The sequence below is a fragment of the Cygnus olor genome, chromosome 2, assembly GCF_009769625.2.
Source record: "Cygnus olor isolate bCygOlo1 chromosome 2, bCygOlo1.pri.v2, whole genome shotgun sequence".
Classification (NCBI taxonomy): domain Eukaryota; kingdom Metazoa; phylum Chordata; class Aves; order Anseriformes; family Anatidae; genus Cygnus; species Cygnus olor.
In genome coordinates, this window is record NC_049170.1 from 25,838,471 (window position 1) to 25,859,087 (window position 20,617).

General features: G+C 41.9%; 1 protein-coding gene across 2 annotated transcripts in view; it reads left to right on the plus strand.

Moving 5' to 3' along the window:
- The first annotated feature begins 69 nt into the window (after positions 1 to 69).
- The window catches only part of LOC121066190 (probable acyl-CoA dehydrogenase 6), a 93,316-nt gene continuing 72,768 nt past the window's right edge, over positions 70 to 20,617 (plus strand). For both annotated transcript variants that reach the window (XR_005817564.1, XM_040549598.1), the window contains exons 1-2: positions 70 to 204; positions 15,832 to 15,952. Coding sequence is in view for 1 of the 2 variants with exons in the window: in XM_040549598.1 (XP_040405532.1) it covers positions 70 to 204; positions 15,832 to 15,952 (256 nt within the window). In the remaining variant the exon portion in view is untranslated. The remainder of the gene's footprint in view (positions 205 to 15,831; positions 15,953 to 20,617) is intronic.

Consider the following 20,617-nt stretch of genomic DNA (forward strand, 5'->3'; position numbering starts at 1 on the left):
CGGGGCGGTGCAGGGCCCCCCGGAGCAGGCAGCGGCCCTCAGCGGGGCGGAGCGGCGCAGGCGGCGGCCATGGCGCTGCGGGGCTGCGGGCGCTGGGCGCTCCGGGCCTCGGCCCTGCGCGGCGGCGGCGGCTCCGGGCGGCGGCACCGCGGGCACGGCACCGACACGCCGCAGCACGGCGCCTTGCGGGCGGCCCTCAGGAAGGTACCGGCGGCGGCGGGGGGGGACGGCCGGTGCCGCTGCCCCCTCCGGACGGAGCTTCCCCCCCCTCGCCCCGGGCTGCCGTCAGGGGCGGGCGGCGGCAGCGCGGAGGCTTCCTCGGCTGAGCGCCCGGGGGCCCGGCTGCCGCCCGCCGGAGGGACGCGGGGAAGGAAGGAGGGAAGGGAGGAGGGATGGGAGGAGAGCGGCCAGGGCACGAAACAGCGGCCCGGGACGGGACATGGAGGCTCCGTGCCCCCACTGCTGTGTTTGGGAACGCCGAGTGCCGGGACAGAGCCCGTTTGCCACGGTGGTGTTTCTAGAGGGGTGCTAAGGGGAGTAAAAGTTAGTTTTCTTGTGAAACTAAGTCATGGATCGAGGGGAAAGGAGGTACGTCGGGTAAGGGGAAATGGGAGTTGAATGCCAAATGCAGCTCTGGAAGTGGTGGTGGCACTGGTGAACTCTGTTGCCAACAGTGAGGTCACTGACACCTGCAGAAGGCTAATGTATAATGAAGCACACCTGTCAAAGTTAGATAATTAGGTGCATTTATTTATTTAATTTATTTATTTGGTAGAAAGTGCTGTGTTGGGGCACACTCAGAGGGCTTGCTGGGGGAAGTCAGACGGGACGGGACGGGACGAGCTGCATGTATGTGAGAAATCTGCGTGTGGACTATGGTGAGTGAAGTGCTGAAGTTCAGTACCTACCACAAAGAGTAAGCACCATTATCATAATAACAGCCATGTGCAAGCAAGCCTGATGCGCACTCAGAGGTGGGCATGATGAAGTGTAAGGGGTTGTCCCTAATGTGCCTGGAGATAAACTTTCAGCTCCTGCCAGGTTTTGCACAATAGCTTTTTAAAAACAGGGCACACTGGATTGCCTGATGTTAGCTCCCTCTGACTTGGGAGCTGTGCTGTTATGCATTTGATGGAAGCTTTTAAAAATGACATGAAGAATCTTATACTTTCATGGATAAATTCATCATTTTTCAACTTTCTCCTCTTTCCCAGTGCACTGTGGAGAAAAGATAGTGCGGCTGCTTCTGATTCATCCAATTCTTACTTCAGATTTCTCTTTTTTTTGAACTGACTTTCATACTTACAGTGTTGAAACAGGATATTGCAAAGGCCATTTAATTCGTGAAGCTTTCTATGACTAAAACTAGGCCTCTCGGCCTTGAACTTTTGCAGTTGTCTGTTCATTTTCTGTATAATACAAAGAAACCTGGTGCACAACCGGTCTGCTTCCTAACAAATTAGTTTCATTAATCTAAACTCCTGGACCTTGTTCAAAGCAGGAATAAGCTGGCAGAGAAAGGATCAGTAAAAATGTTGCAAGTGAATCCTCTCACCTGGATGATGACTACAGGATTGTGTTGCAAATACCGCAGTGTCAGGCTTGTGCTGAGGCTGTCTGTCTGTCTGTCAGTCAGTCAGCAGAGTCACCTGCCTTCCTCTGACCTGTGTCACTCAGCTGTACCTCTTCTTTTGCTGTGGTCTTCCTGCACGTGCAGGGAGGACAGCAAATACTGCTCATCGTTGCACTTTGCCTTATCTCAGATCCGTGGCATTCCAAAACTGAACGAGGCCAAGGCTTTAGTGAAGGCAGTCATCTGGATCTGAGGGGTTGGAAGTCCTGTTTTGTCAGGGAAGGATTAAGATGCACATTTTGCATCTCAGGTGTTGGCAGATTGGCGGTCGGATGAAAACGGGGAGGAAAAGTGGCAGCATTGGTATCCGCTGGTGCGAGGTTTGCTGCTCTGTCACGTGCTACAAATATGTGGACTTTTTTTTTCGCATGCTTTTATTTTATGCTTATCCACAGGTTTCTTGGGGTGCAGCTAACGGTATGCCCTGCCCTTCTGGGTTTAGTGCAGAGAACTGCAGAGCAGGCTGAGAGGGAAGCTGATGCTGTGTCACTGCATGTGTGCCCATGATGAATGTATTGGAAAAAAACTTACAATCAGCAATGTAAAACCAGTTTCATCCTTGTCCTATATTTTACAAAGTGGTTATATAACCCTTATTTCAGTTTTTGTCTGATCATATAGGGGAAAAAAAAACCACACTAGTTTATGTCAAATCCAGTCTAATGTTGTTTACCCCAAAGCTTCTAGCAATCAGTGTTTATTTTGGCTTAAGTTAAACCTGTCCCCTGTGAATTTAAGATAAACTGGAAAGTAAACTCTTTGGGAGAGGATGACCACTCAGGATCTGTAATGCATTTTAAATTTAATGGTTATGTAATTTGGGCCACTCTTTCCACTAGACAAATCCAGATGCAACTACCAGAGAAATTAAAGAAATGAGCAGTGCAATTCCATTAGTGAGAACTGTTATTTTTTTGTCTCAATTTATTTTATTTTATTTTTTAATCTGCTGAATTAATGTATTTTAAATGATCTGTACTTTTCCAATTGTTCTGAGCAGGATGAGGAAGAGACTCCTGTAATTCCAGGGAGCTGTTTTTAGCAAGGGTATTGAAATAACCTTGTGAGTGGTTTCCTTCACTACTTTATAGGTCACCACCCTTCCTCTTGGAAGTTGAAAACGTAACTTTTCCTTACCTTGTTGAACAATGCTTACAGTGCACTGGTATCCTACAGTTTAGTGCAGTAATATAGTATAACTTGCTTGAAGTAAAAAGGTTTAAGCTACTTTAGGTGTATGCATAACTGTGCATATATGTATATGATATGTGCATGCACATATCCATTTTTGTTTTCCTCTGGCATTAGTAGTAAGAAGCTTTGGGAAATAGGTTTGTAAAGGATTGGCATATATTTCGAATGAGGTGCATCTAATATAAATGAGATTTCATTTTGCATCTGGTGCTGGCTTGATCTATTTATGCTGTGTTACATCTCTGTAGGATAAGAGGGATTCATGTGAAAGTGAGACTTCACCAAAGGGCACCATTGGCCTTATTTGCCACACTTGGGTTGTATGCCTGGCCCAAGTTATTAACAGCGTCATGAGTTTCTGTCCGTTAATACAGATATTTTTACAGGAATTAAAGCCTCTTCATATTAGAGCATGCAAGAGCTGAATTAAATATTGATTTTCACTATAACTTTCTAGTAAGATTGCTGTAAACTTTATAATTTTTGTAAAATTATATGTCTACTTCTGACATTCTGCAAAATACTGAAAAGTATTGGATGGAGTTGGCTTGTTCATCTTTTATAGCAAATCGCAAAAATACAGTAACGGAACAGCCAGGTAGTTTGCTGCTGGTATTACAAATAAATCACTTAAAATTACTTTCTCACTAAATTGAGAGGGAGAAAAGGAGAGAGGAAAGACACAAAAGAAGCTGCAAAATACCTGACTGGGACCTCTAATTTTAAAACACTATTTATCATGCATTTGAGGTAGAAGTTTAAGCAAGGAGACAGTTAAAAATGTGACATTAGTAAGCCTCACAGCTTTTGCACTGAGTGCCCTTCTATCCAAGGCAAACAATATGGAGCCCCAGATTCTGGGGTATTTGCAGTAGCCTGTGTCATTTTGTGCCTGACAGAAACATGTAAACGTTTTGGGGATAGATCCCTTGTTGGTATAAATAAACACAGAAATATCATTCCCTCATGCCAAGAATTTTTGGCTGAAATTTAACAGAGAGGAAATTTTCGCAATTGATTTTTGTCGTTATCGGAAGGGGCAGCTGGGATATGCCAGTGCGATAAGAGGTACCACCGACACATTCAGGAGTGCCATACCAAAGAGTTGCTTTTAAATCAGAGTTTGGGAGAATAAGAGAAGGAAAACACGAGCTTCAGCACAGTCGAGCAGATCCTGAAGAAAGCTTTTTCCAATCACCAGAAGAATGTCATTTAATATACAAATACTTCATTGTGTAGCAAAAATGCAGTAAAGGCAGTTTAATAAGCAACATGTTTACTTGTTGCACAGTGCCAGAGCAGTGCGTGCATGTGAGATTGCAGTTGCTTTGTCCCCCTCAACATAATTCATGTGAGAACAAATTTCCGCTGCGTATACTTAGTCCTCAATGAGCATCTTCTAGCAGGAGAACTAGGCCTGAGGGATATTTTTGTGGTTCAACTCCAGCTATTATTTTCCTGTATTATTGTCACACCAGATTGGAGTAGGCAATGCAGGTATGCACTTCAGACAACTGAAATCCTGTCTTAATAAGCAGTTTATGACTGAGCAAATGTCTGTGTTTTACATAGGTTGTGCCATGACCATTCAGAAAGTATAACCTTGTTTAAATCTTTTTAGGTCCCATTTGCATGGAAATGTGTGATTAAATCTCTTCCCCTTGCCCTGTGGGCACACTGATGTACATAGCAGCTCCCAGCCAGGTATCATAGTGCTCTGAAAGCTGTTCTTCCAGCTTGTGTTGTTCTGGACTTTGACTTTCTGGCAGATTTTTTTTTCCTGTTAAGGCTCAAAGGGAGTGTGAAAACCTGCCTCTGGCTCCAGTCCCTGAAGATCAATTTTGATAGGTGAGCACTGATGGATTATGCAAGGACACTTCCAAGATACTTGGTGTGCTGCTTAAAATTATTTTCTGTCCTACAGCCAGGCTTGTGCATCTAGTCAACAATTGTTGTATTACCAACCTACTTTAAGAACAAACGATCTCAGGTCACTTGCTGTGATGACACCGCCTGAGGTTTGTGTTCCCTCAGATGGGTTTCAATGATGAATTTTTAACTTCTCATAAAAAATTAGAGCCTTAGTTAGTCTGGAAGAGTAAGTCAGGGCAAGCTTAATGATTTTAAGTATTTCCAGAAATATCATTTTAGCTGCAATCTGCCATTTTATGTACTGCAGGCTTCAAAATATGCCATGTAAACTTGAGGTTTGGCAAACTAGTACGGGTGGCATGCTGTATTCCTCAAAGTGCCAGAAACATCTGAAATGACAAGGTACAGACAGTTATGCTGGGCTTTGAGGAGAAGGAAGCAATGGGGAAGCCAAACTGTCCAACCTGAAGCTGCTCTTGGTGGATGGTCTGCTCCTGGGAACCTGGGGAGAGTAAGCTTGATGAAAGCTAAAGGACTGAAAGGCTGGAGTGTGGTAGGAGAGGTGCTCTGATGCGCCCTTGACCACAGCTGCTGGTCTTTGGTCTCCGGCACACTGCAGAACCAACAGGATTTTGTCAGGAGTCCTCTTCCTCCTCTGCCAGCACCCCCAAAACTGGCTGTGGGCAGGAGGCTGGATTGGAGCAGTGCTACAGTGTTTGAGAGGGGAGCTTCTCAGGCAGATTTGGTGGGGTCACAAGTGTTGCTGGTAGAAGTTTGCAGTGGGATGGGCACTAGGATGTATGTCATGATTGCATTTTCAAGGACAGAAGTGGAAATCAGGAACACCTCCCTTATTCTTGAGAAGAAACCAACCTTCCCAAGGGTAAGCTGTAGATCACCCCATCTGGAGAGAAATGTGGAATGTTTTATTTCAACTTAGCTTTATCCCAGCCACAAAGCAAATGATAAATGGAAAGTAGATGGAACAGGCCCACTCTGAGTAACAATGTTTCCCATGGTGCTGGAGCGATGTGGTAAGTAGATTCTGTGTAAGCTTCTTGTGGTTGAGATGACAGTCCAAATCTCTTGTTGATGAATCAGTATTAAGAACTAGCAGTCCTTCAAGTGAGGTCAGCTGTTTTAATCTGTGAGGATACCCCAGCTCAGCTGATACGGTGATGAGCATAGTTTAAGTGCCAGCACATTTATAAAATGGCATAAGTTGTGAGTCTCTGGTGGGTTTCCATTATTTCCATCTGCGATTTGGCATGTGCGGAGCCATGCTTTGAATAGCTCCACAGAACACTTTTCTTCTTTGATGCAAGATTAAGAGAAGGTAAAGGCAAAAGGGGAGTTAGTATCAGTTCTGAATATATTCTCTTTTATCTAAGGATTCATGATGTGGGTCACCTGGGTGCAGTCAGTAAACCTTGTGTTATGCCCAGGACTGTTTCTCTGGGTGCAGGTGTAACAGCACAGATACTCCTGCCTGAACGTGGCCCAGTGATGCACTAAGTCCTGGAAGTACTACAGGAGATGCTGCTTGCCACTTCTGGTCTTAACTGATGAAGAAGCACCGTGAACACCTGGAAGCTCTGCTAATGGAGGTCTCCTGAAGAAGGAAGTCCATCAGTCTGGACAAACTGTATAGCCCAGCTAGCACTTCATACAGTGTTGCTCAAAACAACCAGTCTCTCCAAGGGCTACCCAGTTTTCACATTGCACTTCTACCTAGGTACAGTGTTAAGTTCTGGGCCCTGTCATGGGGAGCAGTGTGGGTGGCAAAGATGGATAAAATCCAGGGGTACACCTCTTTCAGGTTGGAACCCATTGTGTATTTTCATGATGTCCTAATGCTTTTCAGCGGAGAGGTGGCCTGATAATGTGTTTTGTTCATGCAGGGGTGTAATCCAGGGCCAAATATGAATAATCACAGTTCTTAGGAACAGCATTTGTGGTCACTGTGGCTGAGTCTGAATCTAGTCAAGTGCTGGCTGTTTAGAGGGGGAAAAGGGAGTTTCTTTGATCTAGTTTTTCACCATAATGATACCACATGTGCACAAAAAGTCCCTCTGACTGAAAGAGAGGGAACGAAAATGAGCTTTATGCATTCACATTAATAGCTATGTAAGTCGCAGGGATAGCACAGCAGTGGGTTTGGAACAAGTAGCTGTATGGATAAAAGTTCTGATATTTTAAGTATTCTTCTCAAATCTTCTCGTGTTTCATAACCAAGAAACTCTGTTTCTGCTAAGTAGAGTTCCATTTTCAAAACTTAGAGATTCAGAGAAGCCTGACTTGTCTCTGGCTGTGGACAGACATGAGGGAAATACTGTGGCAGTAATGAGGAAAAAGCATTATTCTCTGCCCAGGTAGAAATTATATTTTTATATGCCTCTCCTTGGATGCTATACATGATTATGTTTTTGTATACAGGGTATATATGTCCATGAATATCACGGAACTAGAAGTGTGAATATATTGTCTAGATCCCTGGGAGAGTTTACAGCTTTTGCAAAAAGGTCATGGTAAAAAGAAACAGAATTTATTCTCCGAGAAGAACACAGAGTCCATCGTAGCTTAAACCCGATGATGCTGAGTATCAGGGGTAAGAAATGCTCCTTTTGATGGCATATTGCATTGCCCATTATGGTGTGGTTGAATGGAGGATGCAGCAGATGCTACAAATGAGACAGAGGAATAAATAAAATAAATAAATAAATAAAACCTGAATGGGTTCAAAGGAAAGAAGTTGAGAAATTTGCTGGAACATATACACATAAGCAATTTCCTGATCTCAGGAGGCTTTGCAGATGTATTCCTTTTCCTGCTTTTGCTGGAGAACAGGATTCAGCATGGTAGTTGCAGTTCTTGGAGTCCAGAAAGGGACGCAATTTTGAGATCCTCCCATTTTCTACCATATTCCTGAATAAGGTTGTTGGAGGTGTTGTGGTTGGGAGTATGCAGGGACTGCAAAAACTCTCAGGTGTGTGCAGGAGGGGTTTGTCATTGTGTGCGTCCTTTTGGGTTGGGAGAAGGACACAAGGAAGGAGGAGGGTCAGCTAGGATCGTGTGGGTTCCTCCCCAGCTAGAGCTGGTCTTTCAGCATCTTATTCTTCAGGAGAGGTTAAGCTGGGCTGGGCTCCCAGGTTTTAGACTGGACCTTTCAATTTCTTCACAGGGTGACAGCGTGTGCTAGGGTTACAAAAGCTACCTTCTCCATATGGGGTAGGGGGATAGCACTGCTCAGCCCTGCACTCCCTGGAGGACTCGTAGGCTTTTAAGTTTTAGGTAAGCAGTGGCAAAAGCTTTATGGTTGTTTCAGGGTTGATTTTTGTTGTTGATTGATTTATTTATTTATTTGCCTCCTGAACTAAAAACTGTAGCCAGATGTGTGGAACCAAAAGATCTGCAGTATTCAAATTTCTGAAACAATAATCAGCTTTGCTTTATGTATTATGTATGCGGCAGGGAATTGTATCACAGTGAAAGCGAAGAAATGCAATGATTTAAACAGAAGTGTGTCCAATTACAGCCAAATGAATAGAGCAGAAGAAATTGCATTATACTCATAATGTGCATGCTTTTTTTGCTGGAAATAAAATAGATGGGGACAGGTATGTTTTATTATATAATGAGATGCTGCCAAGTCTTACGTTATAGGGCTTTTCCCTCTGCTGATTTTTTTCCCTTTGGGAAGGGGAAAATTTAATTTAGTAGCAATTTGTTCCTGTATTGGCTGATCTCTGCAGTCTTTAGTACCCAGTGCTGTAGCAGATTGCATGATGCCTTGTTGCCTGTGGCATGGCTTAATTGAAGGTACGAAAAGGAATTACAGTGCTATAATTAATCAAGTTTAAACACGTCTCCCCATTTCTGTCTTACATTTTCAAGCACTCAGGAAATTTTTCTGCTTTCCTTTTCTCTGAGTCTACTGAGTATTGGTTTTGAACCCGCTGGATGTCCTCTGGAAGCTGAGCTCTGGCCACAGCTATTTCTAAAGGCAGAGGAGAAAGGCGAACGTGAGCCAGGCCTGTTCACCCTCACTGTGCCATAACGGACCAAAAGTAAAAGTATCCTAACATACCTTAGGTGCTAGCAATGACGTGTTATCTGCCCTTTTCAACCACCTTCACAGCAGTGAGCTGGAGTGACTTTTTCTCCTTAACTTTTAATGTCTCGAGCTCAAATGCTGCCCATTGGGAAAGGGAAAAGGGGAAAGCTGAATGATCTGAAATGTGTGTACTTATGATTAAATGTACCCACATGCACAGGAGGGGGTATATATAGTGTGTCTGATGAGCATGACTGATGTGCTGTTTTATTCTGTCAAGCACTTGGTACATCTACAGGCAGAATAAAAGCTAAGCAACGCGGGCTGCAGACAGCACGGTGAGCAGAAGCGCAGGCCCAGCGCAGGGGCTGCGGTGTGGGCCTAACCTTGGCTCTGTGCACTGACACCAAGTTGGGTGGTTTCACTAGCAGGGGTCGAAGCAGTGAAGTGTTTAAACATCTGTGGAAGGCTTTTTAAATATGGAATTAAATATATATATGCACACAGTCTATATGGCTTGGCTTTCTTTTTCCTTCTCAGTGGTGTCTTCTGGCTCGTTTCAAGGGTCGTTTTCATCCAGCGTTTTTCTCGCCTGGCTGATCACATCTTGTCCTGCAGATGTCATTCAGAATGGTCGGTTCTGGACATGAAATGTGCAGAAAGCTGCGGAGACCAAACTGAACCGAAAGGCCAAGACATCATGTTATGGTCCTTTAGACCCTCCCAGGTCTGGATGTTTTCAGGGGGTGGCTGTTGGCGGACGTCCTGCCTGGTGTATGAATGTCTGGCACGTTCTTCAAAGTTGGTGGATAAAGTACAAAGTTTTGAGAGCAACTTTCCTGCATTCCCTTTCAAAGTTGTCCTCCAGCCACTCATTTCTTGCTCACAATTGTTCATTTAGTGTTCAAAAAGCTGCTGATAAGAACAGCCCATCCTGCTGTTTAATACAGCTTATTTTTGCAGGGTTTCTGTTTGATTACTTTTTAGTCCATGAATTTCAGTCTGTGCATCTCTCCTTTATTGAATGTGCTTGTTGTTTTATCAGTGAGCTTGTTTACAAGGGCTAAATCAGTCACATTTCTTATTAGGCGTGTAAGTCCTCGACTATAATGGGGGATGTAACAAAAAGAGAAGGAAAATAAAACAATGATAAAACTTGGGGGAATTTCTTAATTTCTTTCCTTTAAGTTCAGTAAAGGCTTTTTAAAAGGATGTGGATATGTATGGTAATTCCTCGTTTATTTTTGTTTTTGACAAGGGGAAAACAAGATTGAAAATTCTAAGTACAATAATTAAATGTCCTGAGAAAATATTTTTAGGAATTACAGAGAAAAATACAGAAATAAATCAAAGCATTCTTTTTTAAACATTTATGTGAATGTTTAAACCACTCCCTCTAGATTCATTGCTAGTGCCTGTAAAGTTTTGAGTTAGATGGATACTTAATTACTGTGTTTTTTTCCTCCTCTTTCCCCCATACTCTGCTACACTTATGTCATGATTTAATATCTTGATGATGGCTTGAAAGTATTCTGAAAGACTTTAAAAGTAACTGCCTTCTAAATTATAATTTTAGAACTTGTTGGTTTTGGGTTTGTAAAATGAGTCATGCTGCTTAAAAAAGCTGAGGTCAGAATTGCTTCATTTTTGTTCTTTATTTTAATTATCTAGATATTCTGCTTCTAGGACTTTTTTTTTTTTTAATCCAAGTGTTTTTCACAGGGCCATGAAATGGATGGCTGCATTTAAATTGAACTTTTCCAGTTCAACCCTGTATTATTGTGGAAAACATTTTCTTGGTTTGTTCCCAGCAAGAGTCTGATGATAGCTCCGCGTACAGAAATTTCCATGTTGCTGTCGAGGCCTGGTCCCAAATCCCATACTCAAATAGGGCAAATTCTTCAGTGACAACTCTATAGGCAGTCATTTGCTTGGATGTTAAATTGTACATTTAGCTGAATAGCCCAGTGTGAATACAGAGTAAGACCTGCAGATTGTATTTGAATGCCAGGTCTCCCATGATGTGAGCACGAGGGAGTCTGGCCTTCTTCCACATGCAAGGAGGGGGAGGTATTTTGGCAGCCTCTAGGACTAGTACTACCTTGACAGGACCACTTGTATTGTGGTGGGTTACTTTTTACGTAGGTCTCCTAGGTGAGTACTGAGATACACCAAGAAAAACATATACATTTTTATAAGACAGGGAGTGTGGGCCAGAGGCTGAGAGAGAAATCCCATAGTTTTGGGTGGCTAGCCCCATTATTTCAATTACTGATTTAAAAAAAAATAATAAAAAATCCCCAGATAAAGGTCCTGCAAAACTTCCTGGAAATCTTCAGTGAATCAGCCTGTACTGGTTGTGTATCCTGAAAGAGGAAGCGGTAGGTTGCAGCCTTGCTGTTGAGATTACTTCAGATCTCAGACAGACTTGTAATATTGGATTTTGTTTGCCAGAAGAAAATGCACTAGATAAGTTGGTGTGAGCCAGCAAGGTTCACACTGCAGGGGATGATTTCTGCCTGCTGTGCGGTTCAGTCGTCTGTTGTGTGATGGGGTTATTTGTAACCTCCTGTGGTCTGCTACGTCCCATCCAGCCTCTGCTTCTGCATCTGATCTCATCAGAGACCGAGTGATGGCCTCTTCCTTCTGGGCACCAACCACCACAGACCCAGGCTCATCATGTCCAGGTTGGGTGATCCAGGCCCCCTGGCAGCTCATAGCTCCTGCCATGTTCAGGAAGAAGACAAACAGGAGTCTAATTTCTAAGACAGTCTAATTTCAGCTTAGGTATAAATCACATGAAGCTTTAGTAAAAATTTCTATCCCTTTGTAAGAATTCAGATTAATGGTTGTTGGTGTTTTTTTTTTTTTTCAAGATTAAGGCCATACATCATCCTGTTTACTGTGTGCTGAAATATTGTACTAGCACTGTACAGTATTGTAAGGGACAGATATGAGAAACGGTGTGTTGAAATGTTATGCTCTTTAATTTCTAATTTGAATTGCTTGATAGAAGGTAAACTCATTGGTGAATAATGGAGAAAAATCTTCAATTGCTGTAAAGGACATCTGTATACACTCTTAGTATCCAAATTAATTAAACTACAGTTTGCACCTTTGTAGAAATAGAATGTTTTAGAACACATGGAGAATAAGTGACAATCGCTAATGTTTCTGCTGGTACAGTATCGGCACAAAATACTGAGCACTATGTGAAGGAAAATCCCCAGATGTGTGGTTTTGTTTCTTTTCTCATTTAAATAGTACAGTAACTTCCAGGGGTAAATAATGAAAGCACACAACTATCTGGCAGTATTCTGGGAAGATATTTTCATTACTCTGTTTTAAACAGAGACCAGAATAATCAAGACCAGAACATCCAAATTTCTGTCTTCCCCCTCAGCCCTCCCAGCTCCATTTCCCCTTTCCTGAGCAGGAAGCTACAGGTGTTGTTTTCACAAAGCTTTGTAAAGACTGCATTAAAAAAAAACTTTTATTTTTCTTACTGTCATTCGACATGAAATGAACCTGTTGTCTTGATCAGTTTCTGACTGAGCAAATAGCCAGTGTTTTTTAAAATAAATCATGGTTGATTCCACCCACAGTAGTGATCATAGTAGTGAGGCAGACTAAACCAAGGCTGAATTCTTTAGTTTTACGTCTTTATGGGTTGAATGAAGCAGCCTGAAAAAACACCAGTCCTGTACATGAGACTTGCCATGTCCTCAATGTCAGGAAAATAACAGAATTTATGTTGTGGTTTACTTTATCAGCAGGCTGAAAAGATACATGGCTCCTAAATAGATGTTAAATCCCAAATGCCACTAAAATTTGGCCAGCTAGATTAAGTAAAAAGATTTCCTTTGTGGTTGGTAATATCTGGTGGACAACATTTATGGCATGCAGTGTTAAGATATTTCTACAGAGAGGAGTTTTAGATCTTACTGTAGTCAGTATCCAAATGATGCATGTCTGAATGTTACCACCTATGGTTTCCACATTTCTCCTGATAAAGCATATAAAATTAAACAGAACTGCTGCTTGGCTTTTGCTGAAAGTTTGTTTCTGTGTATTTGTCAAACATGGCATGTATAACTTATGATTTAGTTTAAGGCGCCTGCAGCAGTTAGTGCTTGCTTCTGAAAGCTGTCTGCACTGAAAAAAATGTAAGTTAATTCAAAATTAATTGCTTAACATTTAAATTGATTAAAGTTTGAAATATTTCTCCGAGGGCGTAGCTATGACATTTTGGCAAAATCCAAAGGAAGGGGCAAGTTAAATGGCTAGGTATGCAGAGCATTTGACCTACATCCAAGTACAACCATTTTAACAATGTTTTTAGCACATGTTCTGTGAGTGCACAAGTTCCTCTGGTCATTCCTGATTTGACCCTATAAAACCTCTCTCTGTTTCAGTATATGAAGAGGTGATAATATCCAATAATCAGTACTAAAGCATTAGCTGGCTGACCAGCACTGCAGTTCTCCAGCAGTGTGGTTAACGTTATATGTGGTAGCACAACGGGAGAGGTTCCCCAAATCCCATCCACAGTCTGCCCTCTGATTGCCCCATAGCTTCCTCCTTCCCTCAAATTCAGTGTAAATTACCTGAGGATGCGTGTTTTCTGGAGCCTTATTTTAATGAATAATACTTTTAAAGGGATGAGTTTTCTCACCTGAAAGTAGGTTAGTTTGTTTAAAGTCTTATTTATGATTGTAAATAGCATGTGTGATTTTTGTGAGCAATTTGTGTCTAGAGTGTAAAAGCTTTTGACAGAACCTGATTCACTGCTTTTCAAAAATGCGGTTACGAGTGGATAGTCAAGTGGCTAAGAAATGACTGTGAATGTTGGTATCTGGACTGTGATGTTCATTTTTTCTTGAACTAGGGGACCCAAACCATTTACAATTTGTGCAGCGAGGCTGTCTTCATCTTTTTGTTGTGTCATGCGAGGTAGATCTTGTTTTACTAGACGTGACAAACTTTACCTGGTAATAATTAAACTCTGGCTCTGTCAGACAACTTGAGTTCTGCTCAAAGGCACAGAAGCGAGCAGTTTATAATCTGCAGGAATGATGTAAAAGAACTTCTCTAATGCCTTAGTCATTCTTCTGACTCCATTGAACTTCAAAGGTAGCTTTGTGTGTAGACTGTGAAACGCTTGGCCCAGTACCAGCCATAACAAATACAAAATGATGTTAGTATATTCATTGCAGACTTTTGCCAAGTTCCATCAAAACACAGGGGTAACTTTCTGTACAGGCTTCATAACCACTTTCAGGGACTTCCCTGGATGTTATCAAATCAGCATTGCTGGATGATATTACAAACAAAGAGTACAACCAAAAGCTGCTTCACATCCTGTGTCTCCATGTGAAGGGTCTGCACACTAAAATCTGAGCATTTAGGATATGGCAATACAGACGGCTGAACGTGGGCTGTCCTAGGTAGTGTCCTGCTGAGTATTTTGTTAGTGTTGGTCATGAGGCCTATGTTATTCAGTATAAAAGAGGGAGAGAGAGGTTGTAATTACCGAACAAGTTGAACACTCAGTGTATATGCTTCTCAGAATTTGGTAAGAGAAGTGAAAAAGTAATTTCATGTTACCAACAGTGAAATATCCTTATTTCTGCGGCCAACTGGGAAGCAGAAAGCAGCCATATAAGGGCTGAAATTCTCCGAAGAATGTGCAATAAATAGGCAGCTGAGAAGAGCACTCCACAGGGTCTCATAAGCACAGCACTTCAAGAGGGAGAGGGATCTATTTCCAGCTTAAGGAATAGTTAGCACCACAGGACTTGTTTATTTAGTGTGGGGAAAAGACGAAAAGTTCTTAAAATAATAAATTCTCTCTTTGTAAAACAGCATAGCAGTAAAATTGTGTTCGTGGACTAGAGACATCATATTGGGGATTGGTGTATGGTTTGGTTTGGGGAACATGGGTGACTGTTTTGTTCTGCTTTTGGACGCCCTTGTGCGTGCTGACCCAGGTGTGTGGAGCACTCAGGCCCAGCAGAAGCGCGTGCCAACCCCCAGCTTGGCTTGTGGAGGTAGGCAGAGGTGGGCCCCGTGCCACTAACACCTTTTGAGAACTACTAGAAACACATCTGCCTCGTGACCAGTTGGTGGGCAAGGGGAGTCATGCCATGCCGTAGGGGACTGTGAGGCACAGAGCGCCATGGAACAGTTCTTCTAGGCCTTAGAGCTCGCCTGCAAGACTGCAGGTTGCACATTTGGCTCCCTTTTCATGGCCATGAAAATCTGGGTCTTCATGGGATAAGACATCCAACCCTTGTGCTCTGAAACCCCCAAGTGTTCCTGAACATACTGGCCATGCTCCAGATGTGTTTTGTTCGCAACAGCTGGAAGGAAAGACAGCAGCCTGAATAGAGCAAGTGCAGTGGCCCAGCAGCTTAGGGCATTGACATATGGAAGGTATGCAGCAGTAGCCCAGCTGAGAGTTGCCAGTCTTGGTGTTGAGAGTTGTCCAATTTCCAGTCTTGAGAATGCCATAAAATCTGAAAGAAGGCCAGATTTTTCCAGTGTATGTGTTGTCAGACACTGTTGCAGACTGGACATAAGTGCTTTGAAGAACTCCAATGCCCCTGAGGGCATTTCAGGCAAAGGGAAGGGAGCTGAAGCCCGTTGTAATTGGTTGTCTTGTGTGCCCTGTGTGGTTGTCGTGAAAAAGGCCATCAACCCTCTTTGTCAGGGTCCCTCTGAGGACAATACAGGTTTCTATTCCTGTCACATTCTAGAAGCAGTACCGAAAAAGGTAACAAATGTTGAGAGACAATTGTCATTTTCGTAGGGCTTGGATAGGCTTAAACCAGCCCCGATGGCTTCCTGTTGTAATAGGTCCAATTGCTAAAAGAACTACTTATATTTACCCCATTGCATCTGTGGTAACTGTTGTGAGTGGGTGGAGAATAAGGGCATCCAACAGAAAGTAAACAGATTGATGTGCTTTCAAAATGTTCTCTGCACATTTTTTTTTGCTTTTTAAATTATTTAGACAAAAGTAGTCATAGGTGTTTCAGCAGGAATGTCTAACTTTTAATTTATTTTTCAAATCTAGATCATCGACAGGGAGATTAATCCCTTTGTGGACAAATGGGAAGAAGAAGGACAGTTCCCAGCACATAAAGTATTTAAAACCCTGGGACAGGCTGGATTCCTTGGTGTGGATAAGCCAACAGGTAGGAGAGTGTACAGCTCCTGAGTATTCATGCTGACAGTGATAGACGCATTGTACCATCTCAGATGGCTTTTGCCCCAGAATGCAAAATTTACTTTTATTCCCAAGTCACAAGCATGCTGCTTACCAACTATGCAGATACAGAAAATGATGTTGCTAAGTGTTCAAGTTTATATTCTCCTAAATATAAATGTTTAAAAATATTAGTAATTGTTATTTTAAAGCCAGTGAAATAAATGTCACTTCAGTTCTCAACATACAAGCTGTCTAGTGACTTTACTTTCTTCTGGATCAGGACGCATGGAATAATCTCAGTCTTCATGAAAGAAATCACAGTCTGAGTGCATTGAAAGTGCTGTAAGATTTGGCCTATTACTTAAATTTAACTTGTAACATCTATATCATTGTAATGTGTTATGTCTCACCATGAAGATGAGGTTTGTTTGGGTTTTAGACTATTATATCCTAAACTGTCCTTGAAGTGCACTATTCCAGACAGCAGCATGTACAGAACAAGAAGCTGATGATAACCTGTCAAAGAACAAGGTTCACATTGCTGTTCCTATAATTGTGAGGAAAAAGTCAAGAAGTCCAGAGGCATAGTTGGTATTTCAACTCTTCAGCTAAAATACATGTTGCAAGTTTTTTCACTTGCAACCAATGCAATATATATTTTTTTCAAGTACTACTGATAAATGTGCCTGTCAGAATTCTCTGTTTTTTCCCCCTTTTTTTATTCGTGGTTTGAAAGTCTAAAACAAAAACAAGTTTGCATCCTGAAGTGGCAATGTTTGAAGAGTTAACTGCAAATAATCATAGAATGGCTTGGGTTGGAAGGGACCTTAAAAACCATTCGGTTCCAACCCCCCTGCCATAGGCAGGGATGTCAACCACTAGATCAGGTTGGCCAAGGCCCCATCCAACCTGGCCTTGATCAGAGCAGCTCACACAACCTTAGCTATGCCACACCACATCATTATGTTGCTAAGGGACAGGGTTTGAACTGTGGAAAAAATTATGCCTTTTTACCAGTTACTTTCAGAGGAAATTTTTCTTCTTGAAATGAACTTTCATATTTTTATACGTTCCAACTTGGAAGATTTTTCTCTAGCTGTTCAGCCGCTGGAGCTTGCAGAACTGGTTAGCTGTGATTGTCTGACAAATCCAATTAGGTCTGAGCTGGTACTTCTTTACAAAAATGCTGACAGTTTGAGATTACATTTAAGATTTATTTAAAGGACAAATAGGATTATTGGAGGAAGGAGAAGAATAACACCTCCACCTTCTGCTATAATTGTTTGATAGGCAGGTCTGAAATATGTCTCAGTGGGGTCTGCTTCAGACTGCTAATATCCATGTTGATTGTAATAACGCCGCCTTGCATTGCTGACAGATTACAGCTCTGTCTTTGTTGTTATATGCATCTCAGGACATGCAGAGGCCTCCTCTAGGGTAAGGAACCTCAACTGCCAAGCATGCTGTGCATAAAACATCGTAGAGGTACGAACTTTGTATAATACTCACAAAATAGCTAGAACAAGAAATAAATTGAATAAAATTTAGTGAAGAAGGGGCATGCAAACGCAAAGATGGGCACAGAAGGCTGACTGCACTGACTACACTTGTTATATTTGTGGATAAGAATATTTTATCCTTGGTTTTGACACTAGGTGTTAATCAAATTTGTTGGGTCTCTGCAGCTGCATTTTAACAAAACTTTTGAAAAACTGGATAAATTTCTCAGCGACATTTGGTCCATCTCAGTTCATCTTGTGGAGCAAGATACTGTTATGTACAAAAAATGTACCAGCTCCTGCGAGATGCTGCCTTTGCAGTGTTCAGCGGTGCAACAGGATGACCTCAGATCCAGCTTTGCTCTGTAATAGTACAATAACATCGGGCACATCCTGAAAGTCCTGAAACTCTTGGGAAGATAAGTGAAACAGTCAGATGGGTAACAACACAGTCTCAATGTAACTTACTTTGGCAAAGCATGAAGTTCATCATTTTTTTGAAGTGCTTATGCTTGCTGTATGACCGGTGTGTACTAGTAGCAGTAATTTAAAAAGGAAAAAAAAAAGAAAGAAAAAAGTAAGAAAAAGATCTTTTATACCCTGCCCAGCTACTTCTGCCATTTAAGAGATCTTAAGTGATTTGAGGAAGCAAAGAGTAGCCGAGAGTTTGGGTGGGATGTCAGGTGAGGTCTGGAGGAGGGAGATTAATTGGTTGGAGGAGAGCATTTGAGCCATGTGAGTAACAACCTGCCCTACTTTCCCTTTCCAGCACAAACCAAAATTACCGTTTTCCTGCTGCATCCCTCCAAACCCAGATCATAATGCACTGGTGAAGAAGTCTAACTTTTTCAAATGAATAAATTTAGTAGCAGCTGCACTTCTGAAATAAAACATTTTCTGAATTTATTTTCCAAGGTCCTTCTGTCAAGTAATTTATTTATTTATTTATTTATTTTGCTGTATAACTAATTGTGAAGCTTTCTGATTGGGCAGGAACAGTTCACAAACTTGTTTTGCTTAGATAGAAGGAAACATCTGCTGGACTTCCGGATTGCTGAAACTGGACTGGTTCCTGCGTAAACACCATTCCATTTGTGAACAATGAGCTGCTAAACGGGAGGCAGGTTTCTAAAAGAACGTGCCTTGCATGTGTCCCTTGTCGTTGGAAACTTTCTCTATGTGGAGAACTGATTTGGGGCATGGTTTGCATTGCAAGGGCTCCATCAGTTCCCACCAGATGCAGTTGTGGACTACAAACTTGTCAGTGTTTTTCCTGTATGCCTTTTCACAGTTGTTAATGCTTAGAGTAATATTTGCTGTAGTACAATAGTTCAAGATGTTAGTTGCAGGGGTTATATAAACACTAGGCAAGGCCAAGCCGTACATATATAATTGGAGAGCCCTGAGGATGAACAGTGCATTTAACTTACTGTCTGGTCAGTCCTCTGCCAGAGGAAGATTATTTTCTTTGAATCATTTCTCTGCTCCAGTATTATTTACATGACTCAAAAATAGGGCATACACCTTTTTTTTTTTTCCCCTGGGAAAATGTGTGTTATTCTGCTACATTAGGAAATTCTTCCTACTTGTGAAATAAATGGCAAAAAAGTGAATGTTATTTATTAATAAGAAGTGTCTTTTTGGTCTGTGCAAAAAGCGTTTTACAGAATTGCTCAGTTCAGCCTGAAATATTTAGTTTGAGGGGAAAAAAAAAAAACAACATCTCCTTATACTTTTTACTGTTCATTTATGCTTACTGTGTGTTTCTCCTCAAGTTATAAAGTGTCTGGGCTGTTGAGGTACTGACAGTCCCAAAACTCAAGACAGAAAATATTAGGGTAAGGAGCAAAAATATTTTAAACAGGCTTGGTAATTGGCCATTGGTAACTTTGCTAAGGGAAGCGGGCAAGACATATTTTTTGTAGTATTTTGTGTGCAGATCAGATGAAATGTTGGAGTAAAAGCTGAAAACATCCACACGGTCCTTTGTAATCTTATGGTTTATGAATCAACGCCTTGGCTGTTACTAAATTTTAGGATGCGTTGCCAAAGACAGGCTCAAAATTTGCTGTTACATGCTTGCATAACTCTACATGTCCATGTGGATGACTGAAAGTTTTTTTTATCAGCTGATGCAAAAGTGCAGGAATCCTCCTGTAAAGGCTCAGGGAAAGCAAAGGGGAAGGAGAAAGAGGTTTGCGAGAGGGCTGTGTCCTTCTGTCCTGCTTCTACATATAGCATCACATTGACATGTGAGCGATAATGATGCCTGCTCTGGGTATTTCACTAGCAGTTTCACTGGCAGTCCTCTAGGAATATTGAGTAGAATGTGTTTGTATGCAAAAACGATTATGACAGTATGTCCAAATAGTAGTTTTCATTTATCCCTGTCAAACAATTAGCAGTGCACTTGCAGAAATATATTCTTAAACATATCAGTCAGGATCGAACGGTGTAAGACTTCCCACAGAGGAGAAAGTATAGTTTTACACTATCTCCTCTCCATACTGCTGGGATGTATGCCAGATCTGGGACTGGATAAAGTAATAAGCAGTATGTTCTTGTCACCTGAGACAGATAAGTGTCTGATGGAACAAAACACATTTTGAATGATTGATTGCTTTGCAGCTGGAAAATGATGCAATGTCTTGCTGTACAAAAACCTGTTTATTGCACGTTTGTGTGTCAAATGGGGGAATATAGATCTGTGCTATCCTCTGAAGTTAATTCTGCTATTTTCTTCACAAGTATACATTTCTCTTGTAAGAGGAGACCTTACGAGAGTTTGGTAGTGGAAAGTCACCTTCAAAGTGTGTGGGGGAGTTCACTCTCTCTTTTTCTCCTGCCTGTAACACTAAGCCTTATTATTATTTGGAATTAGCAAAAGAAGGACCTTGGAGGAACAGTGAATTCTGTCACTGGAAAGGGATTTAGTAGTTCTGATTAAATGGGGTTTTATGATTTCACAGAGAGTAAATGTAAGAAACTTCTGAGGTGTATCTATGGATAGAAGCTAAAAGGGGATAGAGCTGCCAGAAGAGAAGTCCTTGCCCGCCCCCCCCACAAACTCAGGAGTGGAACAGCTACAGTGCTTGTGGGTTTAAGCATAGCCAGCTGAACTGGCCATTTGATCTTTTTCTTGCCTACAAACG